The sequence below is a fragment of the Manihot esculenta genome, chromosome 13 (genome assembly GCF_001659605.2).
Source record: "Manihot esculenta cultivar AM560-2 chromosome 13, M.esculenta_v8, whole genome shotgun sequence".
NCBI classification, from domain to species: Eukaryota; Viridiplantae; Streptophyta; class Magnoliopsida; order Malpighiales; family Euphorbiaceae; genus Manihot; species Manihot esculenta.
Window position 1 is genome coordinate 4423280 of NC_035173.2, and position 10903 is coordinate 4434182.

The window sequence follows — 10903 nt, forward strand, 5'->3', positions numbered from 1 at the left end:
ACTTATCCACTAGCTAGAAAGACTCATGGCCCACAAGATTTTTTTGTTTTATTAGTTTGTTTATTTATTTATGTAAAAAAATCTCATCCATAACTATAAGCCCTAGCCTAGGTGCAGGCTGTGAACCGTATGGAACTGGCTTATATAATCCGTACAAGTTACGAAGGTGTCTCAACTCTGAACAGTCTCTGCAACTCCGTACTCGTTGATGGCAGTTTCGTTTAACCAAAACCGCGTCTTCTTTTTTCGAAACTCGCTTCTTCCTCTCTCCCATGGCTACTGCTACTGCGGCAGCTACTAGTAGTTTCCTCCTCATTTTCTATAATTTCCAATTCTCTAAACATTCACCGCTCCTTTGCTTCTCTTCCAAATTTCTCCTTCTGTTTCTTGATTCTCCGATTTCGAGAGCAACAATTTGAGCAAAGTGCTTTCTGGAAAGTGGCGTTGATGCTACAGTATGTGCTGTGGATAATTTTTGTCAGAATTTCTAGGGTTTCGCACAAATTCTTTTAGCTTTTTAGTTGGATTTTTTCGTTTTTGGCTTCTGCTGAGAGAATTTTGAAGAGTTGCTAGGAAGCTTAGGAAGCAGGAAAAAAAAATACTAGAAAGGGAAAAAACTTTATACGGGAAAGTTCGGGAAGCATTGAAGCTCCTACGTGCTTCCCTTGCTGGGTTTGAGTAGCACATCTGTTTTTTGTAGTTGGACTTGCCTTAGGTAGTTAGGTTTCTTAAGCGTGCCATTTCTGAGCGGGAAAAACTCCCCGTGAGGCATGATTGACAGGAAAATGATGTGAATTTTGAGCAATTCTGATGTAACTTGCAAGAGATGATTTGAGAAAGTGAATAGCTAGGTTTTGGGAGTGGCTATTGGCTTCTTTTGAAAATTGATAATAGGGATAATTGTGTGACATGGATATCGATATGGTGGGTGGTGGTGGAGATGCTCCTTATTTGGACCCTGAGTTGTTGCAGCTTCCAGAAGTGTCTCCATTTGTACTCAAAGCGAGTCCTCAGCTTGCAGAGGAGTTGTTCTCTCAGTGGCTGTCACTTCCAGATACCATACGACTGGTATTTTTCTTGTTTCTTTGATTTCTCTGAAACATAATTGACAGTTATAAATTGCTTGTAAGTTATATCCAGTTGATGCTATGAATGAGTTATTATTAAAGTGATGATCTTAATTAGATTGCATTGTTAATTAATGTGTCAAACGGTTTTGTTGCCGGATTAATTAGTTGTTTTGAGGACCACGATTTATTTAGTGGAGAACTACACTTTTTTTCCCGGTTAATTGTTGGTCTCCATTTCAATTACAACATGTTATTTTTAGCTTTGCCTATCAGCGTGTATGTATGTGTCCGTCTCCCCCCGCAAGCTTACTCCCCTTACCAAGTCCTAATAATCATATTTTCTTACCGCCCCTGTGTGCATGCCTCCCACCTCTTATCCAGGTTTGGAACTAGCCTAATGTGATATTCCTTTTGAGCTAACAACTTTAAGATATTTTTTGGCTTAAATTGCAATTTAATTTCTTCCTTATTTTTTTTGAGATTGTACTTCATTTTAACTTCCATTTCTTCAGATGTGCAGTATATTTGATTTGGTATTGTTATAAACTATTATACTTGAGTGTAGGTGAAATCTTTAATTGATGATGCAAAAGTTGGCAATCCCGTTAACTTCTTTGGGATCTCCGTTAATACAAGTGCTTCTGGGGGCAATTCATTGCCTTCCTTGTTTCCTGCTGGTAGTGCACCTCCGCTTTCACCAAGAAGTTCATCTGGTTCTCCACGCATGTCCAAGCAAAAGACAGGCCCTTCTTCTTTGGGTTCTCCATTAAAATTAGTTAGTGAACCAGTACAAGAATTCATACCTCAGGTTTCACCTACTCCTGACAGCTTCTGTTGTAAGATACTTTTGTAATTGAGACTCTTATTGGAGTAATTGGAACTTGTAATTTTCATCTTTGCTGAAGGCTAAGCATCATATCCTCACAATGTTTATGTGTTCATGTGCTTGCAGTTCTATTTTCAAAATGGTCGTCCACCGGCGAATGAACTGAGAGAACAATGTATCTTGAGAATTAAACACTTTTTCAGTAATCATTTGGATGGATTGCGAATAGATGGTTGGAACTATAATATCTATCTCTTTTACATATTGTTGTATGCTTTCTTTTTGTTTTGTTAATTTACTATAGTTTGTGCCCCTTGGGATGCAAAGATGGAGAATAAATAAAGGAATCAGCACCTACAGTGGTTAACATCATTCTTTTGTTTTGTAGAATTTAAATCTATTACAAAGGAAATTTGCAAGTTACCGTCTTTCTTCTCCTCTGCAATTTTTAGGAAGATAGATAGTGACTGCTATGGGATAGTGACAAGGTAGGCACTGCTTTGTTTCTTATATTTGTATTAAGAGTTTAAGCATGTCAATAATTGCAAGGGACACCTCCATTTAGAATTTTTTTTTCGCTTGTTTTGTGGTGCTGCATTTTGCAATTATTACTCACCTTTCCTGTTATTAAGCTTGCTGCTGCTATGACAATACAATACTGGTCATTGGCAAGTAATTTGCATTTGTTTCCCAATTTTGTGTGATAAATTTGGTGTCCATTTGTCTTTTACAGCTGGTATACTGCTTAATTTTATAATATACCTTACACTCATATCTGTATTCTGTAATCAAGCGGGAGGCTAAAAATGCACAAGGGTTTTGCGCATAGTCACATTGAGTTGTATTTGGTTATGTAATGTAATTCATTCCCCAATAACATCTCTTAAATTAACATGCAAATCATGGTTTACAATTATACAAGAGGATAGAGTAACTTGACATGTGTTTAGCTTTTAGAGTACAACTTTGCAATGATTGAATTTCATTTCTTTATTGAAGATTAGAAATAAATATAAGATTAAGGTTATAAAAAATCTAGTGTATACCTAAAGTCCATACAACATAACCATGAGGATGGTTTATGTTCCTATGGTTTTGATTTCCTCTCTTAATGAGTTTTTTTTAAGTAATCTGAGAAAGAATAAAGAATATGAAACATTTATTGTTTATTTTTTTGTGCGAATGTGTAAGAGGCTACCTAGCGACAAAATTATGAGGCAAATCCAATAAATTAAGCTGTTAAACCATCATCAGAGTGATCTTCTCCAATAATCCTGCTTACGTTTTCCCAAAATAATGTTTAGGGATATGGAAAAATTCAAGTATTGGAACTTCACCCAATACATAGCTAAGCAGAAAAGTCATCCTGTTCTGACATCTCAATTTGTTGAATTTGTTGTTTATCTCTTAATGTTGATATCATTTTAACTGTATTGCATTAGTATTTGGTTATAGATTGATGGATTTGGGTTTATTTCTTGTTTGTTGACTGAAAATATCTATAGCATTTTGGGAAAGGCCTAATAACATAAAAAAGCTAAATTTTTTTACTTTTTTTTTTGTGATTTAATCCAATTTTTTCAATTTTGGCAAAATAGGCCAATTTTTTAAAATACTTGAAATTTGAATTTGGGGAAGCTGACATGGCAGTCTCAGTGGATTATTTTAATATTATTGTGGTTTCCATATGACACATTGCATTAGTATTTGGTTATAGATTGATGGATTTGGGTTTATTTCTTGTTTGTTGACTGAAAATATCTATAGCATTTTGGGAAAGGCCTTATATCATAAAAAAGTTAAATTTTTTTACTTTTTTTTTTTTGTGATTTAATCCAATTTTTTCAATTTTGGCAAAATAGGCCAATTTTTAAAAATATTTGAAATTTGAATTTGGGGAAGCTGACATGGCAGTCTCAGTGGATTATTTTAATATTATTGTGGTTTCCATATGACACATAATCAAAATAACCATGCCTAATTTAAAAATCCAAACTTCTTATACTGTGTGTATTTTAATGCAAATATTATAATTTTGATAAAAATAGTCTAGTTTTTCAAAATTCCTAAAAATTTTATCCAATTTTTGAGTTAGATCCTCTTCCAGTAACACAATCAACACCCATTATAGAGAAACATCATCATTTATGTAAAACATAAGAACTATTATGCATAGAAAATATATTTATTGGAAATCGAGCCAAATCAATTATAGTGACTAGTTGAATTGCGCCAAATTGAAAATTTTTCGTTTAGATCTATCAAGTTTATTAATTCCCAATAAAAAAATGATATGCAGTGCAAGATTCTCAAATTCTCTCAATATGCGACCACATATATGAATCAATAGAGATGCAAAAATACACTCCATGGATTAATAGTCAATACAGAAGAATAATATATAAACAGGCCATAATTATCATAGAAACATTATAAATGTTGCTTGAAAATTGAAAACCACCATTCCTAAATACAAATAAAATCCCACAAATACAAACAGGAAAGGAATCACTGAGGCCTAAGAGTGGGATTGGAAAGAAGAAGAAATTGAGATGGGATACAGGTTGGAACTGGAGAAAGAAAATGATGTAGAAATAACATAGCAATAGGAAAGTTATGAGATTGGAAACTATGAGGCGTTGAGAGAATGAGAAATATGATAATAGTCTCTAGCCTAAATAGTGCAATGTCATATATAGTATATTTTTGGTTTAGTTATTTTGGTTTAACTAATTGAACTGAACCAAAAAATCGATTTTCTCTAATATTACTAACCGAACAGTTAACAATAGAACATAAAGTGAAAAACCAAATTGGCTCAATTTGATTTGATTTTTCAGTTTTAGTAAAAAATTAAACCTGTAATGTGAAAATGATCAATTTTAGATGAAAATATTTGGATTTTGAGAAAATTTGAAATGCAAATATGTGAGAAGGTTTGGATTTTTAGGGTAATTAGGCATTCTATCCTAATTATGTGCCACATGGAAACCCATAATATAGTATTAAAATAAGCCACCTATAATGTAATATCAGCTTCCCTCAATCCGAGTTAGAAATTGGATAAACTTTCAAGAATTTTGAAAAATTGGCCTAATTTCCCAAAATTATTTGGTTTAGATCACAACAGGGTAAATAGATTTTGCTTTTGTAGGCCATTAGCCCTTTTGGAAATGAATGTTTCTTGCATGATCCCTTAACCCTCTTTCAATTGACTAATGTGTAGATTCTTGAATATATATTTCTAATTCATCCTCAGTTATTTCATTTTTTTGCAGGGATGCATTCATTAAATACTGGGTGGATGGCAATATGCTGGCCATGGACAGAACAACTTGCATATTCAATATTCTAAAGCAGCCAGAACACTATTACTTGATACAGGTTTGTCTTGTAATCTCCATTATTCATGGTTCCACTTGTTGACATGTTATATTTGGCTTCCAGGTGATCATAATTACCATCTTGGTGGTTGTTTGCCAAAGAAAATACTCATCATCATTTCTATTTCGTAATGTTGTACAGACTGACTTCAAACCTGTTCTTCGAGAACTTTTGACAACACATCCAGGGTTGGAATTCTTACAAAGCACACCTGAGTTTCAGGAAAGATATGGTATTCACCTAATTAATTAGTGTTATATCTTTTGTTGGCTAAATTGTGGAGGTGATATTTAGTACTTCAATTATAAAACTGAAGTTTTGGCCCTTATCTCAATGTTTCCCTTTCCCACTAGGAAGTTGTCACAAAATTTAACTAACTCCCTCTCGCCATACCCACATAAATATACATTTTGGGATAATAAGGCACAGTTTTGTTTTTGAGGAATGATTTCTGAAAGAGGGATTTGGATAAGATAGTTGAATCGCCATTTTCAGTATGCAATATTATTTGGGATCAGACATCATTGCAGGTTTTTAGTGAAATCCAATTTCATGGTAACAATCATTGACTGCGACAATTTTGATTAACTGAAAAATACTATTGTCTTTCAAATCTTTCTGCATTTGTTTCTTAAAGGTATATTTTTGCTTGTATCTTTCCTACATTGGGACAACCCAAAGGGGGAATAGTGTTTTTGCTGCTTTACTAGTGGAAATATATCCTGTCCAAATGAATGCTAGTACTAGTAGATATGATAAACTTAATGACTTCTGAACTTCCATCAGTTCATGTAATTTTAGCTTCAGCTTGTGAACAGGAAATAATTTCAATAGTGGAAAATCGTACGATTTTGTGCATAGTTCAATGATTGAATGATCTCGAATTTTGCTGGAAACATGTATGGAGCAAATTTTCTTCTAGAAAAATGTTCCAAGTGATTTTAGTTATTTTGGTTGAATATGAGACAGGCATATTAGTTGTGCCAACAATCTGTTTGACTGACACTGACGTGACCGTTCTGTTTTCTTGAGTTAAGAATTTTGAAACATATATAAGATTGGGGTTAAAAAAAATTTTATGCTATCCAGTGATTACCTCATAGACTATATATATATGTATATATATATATGTATATATATATATATATATGTATATATATATATATATATATATATATATATATATATATATACTGTTTGAATTTTAGATGAAGGCCGCGATTCATTTGTAGACCAATGGCCTTCTTTTCAATTAATTTGGCAGGATATGCAGCAATCTCGCACATCAATTAGTCATCAATCAGTGATCTGTAAATTTCTTATTTTAATAAAATAAGTTTAATTATTTAGTCAGCAATGTTCTAGAAAACTTTGGAGAAAAGGAAAATTCTCTTTGTGATTGTGTTTGTTCATAAATTAATTTTCTTTTTCAATACTTTCTTCCATTGCCAGCTGAAACGGTCATATATAGAATATTCTATTACATCAATAGATCAGGAAACGGCCGGCTTACCCTTAGGGAGCTGAAACGTGGTAATGTCATTGCTGCAATGCAACATGCAGATGAAGAGGAGGACATTAACAAAGTCCTGAGGTTGGTGTCCAAAAACTTTTACATGAATTATTTGTATCAAGAATGGGAACCTTTCAGGTAATATGCAAATTTAGCAAGGAGATGATGTCTTGCCTTGAAATCTAGTTACAAAGTAAGGATAAAACTATATTTATAATTGCTAAAATATGCATTTGAGTGTATAAAATTCACTGATGGATCTGTGAACATAGACTACACAACTTGTCATGGTACATGCTAAGCTAATGCTATAATTGCAAGTGAAATATACTCTATTATAATTTAAAAATAGTATGTTAGACTTTTATTCTTATATGCTGCAAGGATATTCTGGAAGATTTGCATCTGAGATTTATTGGTATATTCCATTCAGTTAATAATTGATGAAGTGAGATTGGTTGTGTTTTCTTTGTTTCAGGTACTTTTCTTATGAACATTTCTATGTTATATACTGCAAGTTTTGGGAACTGGATACAGACCATGATTTCTTGATTGATAAGGAGAATCTCCTTCGATATGGGAATCATGCCCTCACCTACAGGATTGTTGACAGAATATTTTCACAGGTTTGTTGGCTTCGTAAATTGATTTTCTCTCTGAAGTTTGAATCTAGTCAATGTTAATTTGTATAGATGCATTTTTCCTAAATCAGCTGCACATCTCTGTTGTGTTTGTGCTTTAATTTTGTGTCAGGTTCCAAGGAAGTTTACTAGCAATATTGAAGGGAAAATGGGCTATGAAGATTTTGTTTATTTTATGCTTTCAGAAGAGGATAAGTCATCGGAGCCTAGTCTTGAATATTGGTAAACTTTTTGTTTTCATGATAAATTAGCCATTACGTGATAAAATTTAAAGTGTTGTTTGCAAATATGCTACCAGAACTTGGGTTTAATTAGCTATTTTGTATGAATTGTTTTGTGGAAATGGTTAATTTGACTTGTATCCATGGGCTGTTGTTGGCAATAAGAATAAAGTAGAAAACTAGTGCATGTTAGACCATGCTGTATAAATATTGACAAGTTGGTTTACCATAACAGTATTTTTCTTCACTGCTAGTTGAAATTTCCATTAATGCTGCACATGTTTACATAATATGGTTACAACCAGAAACTTTGATAATATGGTAGTGTCAATACTATGGTGTTTTAATCTGCTAGCAGATTGCAAAATCTGGTGATGAGCTTAAAATTTCTCCATCAGTAAATATAATTTTGGGATAATATTAACAATTCAATAAATTCAGGCTTCTGTAGATGTACGTAATTGAACGGTCAACCTCTTCTTCTTTGCCTCCACACAAATCATAACAAAAATTATTGTTTGAAAAAAAAATGTTAGAAGAAATACTAAGCAGTGCACTGGCTCCAACAAAGATGGCTACTAACTAAAATTGCAGCTTAGATAGAAAGTGAAATTCCAGGATGACAAAAGCCAGAAACCAAAGAAACAGTCTACAAAAAGTAATCACTGACCAAAACCTGTATATTGCTTGAATTTCCAAATGTCGAGTCACAACAGTACATGGATAAACTTCTTTCATTTGATCTATCCTGTAGAAAGCGAATACATCTCCCTTCAGGCTGAAATATTCCATCTACACAGGTGTGATTCTATCAACAAATAAAGTGTGAACAATTACTCATTATATTGAGGCACACAACCAGAATTTTAGGGAATCCAAGGAAAGTGTTCTATTGGTGCTCAGGTCCTTCGATGTTATTTTTTATTGTAAATTCCAAGGAAGGTGTTCTATTGGTGCTCAGATCCTTCAATGTTATTTCTAATTGTCAAATTAGTTATCACTCTTGCCATTAAGAAGTGAGGGCATGGTTCTCCCCTCAATTAATTTGGAGAAACATGCTTCTCTAACTATAAACAGACATTTTTTTTTCGTGGAAAAAGTCAAAACCTGTGGTGCTCTTCCAACAGCAGCAGTGCTGCTGTTTATCCCTTGTTCAATGCTTTTTTTTAATTGGAGCATATTGCAACAGCATCACTTGTGTCTGGGACTCTGGGATCAAGGCCTAAGACCTAAGGACCACTTCATGAAGCTTTATCTTGTCTGGAAATTTTTTCTTATTGTATTAGATGTGCATTTATCTTGGCAAGCTGCGTTTGCAGGTTCAAGTGCTTAGATTTGGATGGAAATGGCGTGTTGACACCCAATGAAATGCAATTCTTCTATGAGGAGCAGTTGCACCGTATGGAGTGCATATCTCAGGAGCCTGTGCTATTTGAGGATATCTTGTGTCAAATAGTCGATATGATCGCACCAGAGGTAAAACCTGCTTTTTTCTGATATTCATGCTTCTTTTTGTGTTAGATTTATTTGTGGTGATATAGTTACATTTCAGGTAGAAGATTATATAACATTGCGTGACTTGAAAAGAAGCAAACTCTCGGGAAATTTTTTCAATATTCTGTTCAATCTCAATAAATTCATGGCTTATGAAAGCCGTGATCCATTTCTAATTCGCCAGGTAATTTCTTCTGGTGTTCTATTTCTTAGTATTAATATGATTACCTATTGGGGATTTCAATTTGTAGTTTATATCTACTGAAATTTTTAATTGCCTGATTTGCGTATTTTGGTGTTATCAGGAACGTGAGGAACCAAATTTGACAGAGTGGGATCGCTTTGCACATAGGGAGTACATCAGGCTTTCAATGGAAGAAGATGTGGAGGATGTCTCAAATGGAAGTGCAGATGTTTGGGATGAATCACTTGAGGCTCCTTTCTAACTCTACGAGGTAAAATTCACTTGTGGATCCAGAACTGAAGGTGGACATCCTTCAAGTTAGAGACATTCAGAACATTCAATTGGACATGGATTTTTGAAATTGCCCCTTCTGAAGTTGGAACTTTTTCACTGAAAGGCTGTAAAGGGAATTTCATGGAGTTGCATGTTCTTTGAAGAGTTTTGATATTGGTTTACTTTCAATTTTTGGCAGAATATAATTTGTAACTGGAATTTTAATTGTAGTGATCTTTGTGTTTCTGCAGCTGCCTGTGTAAATGTTTCTTGTTGCATTTTTGAGTTTTGGCGCAAAAGGGAAATTACTCCACAAGTGAAGCTTATCGACATATGCTACTTCAGAGCTCTACATTCAGGGTTGGGCGTGTCTTGGACATGCCTATTGTCCAATAATCTGTGCTTGCCCTTTGCTGCACCCCATGACCATGTGGTGTCAAATTCTTGATTTGCCTGGGGAGTCATTTGAAGTGAGAGATGGCTGCTTGTCCGGTTGTTCACCACCCAGTTGACAATAGTTCATACTGGTATCATAGCTTCCAGATGCTCAGCTACATTTCTGGTTGATTTTCCTTTCCTTATGCTTCTTTTCTATGGTAAAAATGGCTGGTATCATTTTTCTGTTCCCATGAAATTGGTCTTCAGAAGGAGATTTATTCCATCTTTAGCCTTTCGTCAACGTTTCAATGTTCTTTTGTTGGTTCATGATCAAGACGATGACCTTTCTGCTGAGAAATGAATGTGGGAAACAACACTTTCTGATATGATACGTTTGTGAAGACTGATGTACTTAATATACTATCATATCCTTGGGACGTAGAATAAAACAGGACTCTACATCCTATCATACGCATACATCCTCATCTATCTTTGTGAAGTCCTCTTTCATTGTTGCACAGCCTCGTTTACATTAATGCAATGTTTGGCAGGCTGTCGTGCAATATGATGCAATAAAATTTGATATTGAGATTCAATATAAGATTTAAGGGAAATGCTAGCAAAAAGTGACTGTCTGGTATTTTCTATTCTATTGATTGAAGAGTTTAATAATTAATTATACATGCTTTTTATCCTATAAGATGGAACAATCACTTGAAAAAGGGTAAAGAATAAAACATATATTATTAATATGTCGACTAAACTTACATTTTGTATTTTTACATTGAATATTAAAAAAAATAATAATAAAAGCAAAGTCCCCGCTGGGAAACATCATCAGAAACAATAGATTAACGCTGCCAGAATCGGGAGGAACTACCTCAATTTGAGAGGCTTTCTCAACGTGCAAGAAAATCAC

General features: G+C 33.9%; 1 protein-coding gene across 4 annotated transcripts; it reads left to right on the forward strand.

The window, feature by feature from the left end:
- The first annotated feature begins 99 nt into the window (after nucleotides 1-99).
- On the forward strand, nucleotides 100-10580 carry LOC110629553 (probable serine/threonine protein phosphatase 2A regulatory subunit B''delta). Of its 4 annotated transcripts, XM_021776575.2 has the most exons (13): nucleotides 100-1068; nucleotides 1636-1878; nucleotides 2023-2128; nucleotides 2285-2384; nucleotides 5175-5280; nucleotides 5422-5512; nucleotides 6733-6874; nucleotides 7272-7419; nucleotides 7547-7656; nucleotides 8975-9131; nucleotides 9208-9333; nucleotides 9455-9604; nucleotides 9858-10580. In XM_021776575.2, exons 1-12 carry the CDS (start codon nucleotides 910-912, stop codon nucleotides 9593-9595), a joined length of 1629 nt encoding a protein of 542 aa, XP_021632267.1. In that variant the 5' UTR covers nucleotides 100-909; the 3' UTR covers nucleotides 9596-9604; nucleotides 9858-10580. The 4 variants fall into 4 exon arrangements, with proteins under 4 accessions (XP_021632267.1, XP_021632268.1, XP_021632269.1 ...); XM_021776577.2 differs by lacking the exon at nucleotides 100-1068 and having other exon boundaries at nucleotides 1636-1906; XM_021776576.2 differs by lacking the exons at nucleotides 9455-9604; nucleotides 9858-10580 and having other exon boundaries at nucleotides 9197-9334.
- The last annotated feature ends 323 nt before the right edge of the window (nucleotides 10581-10903 follow it).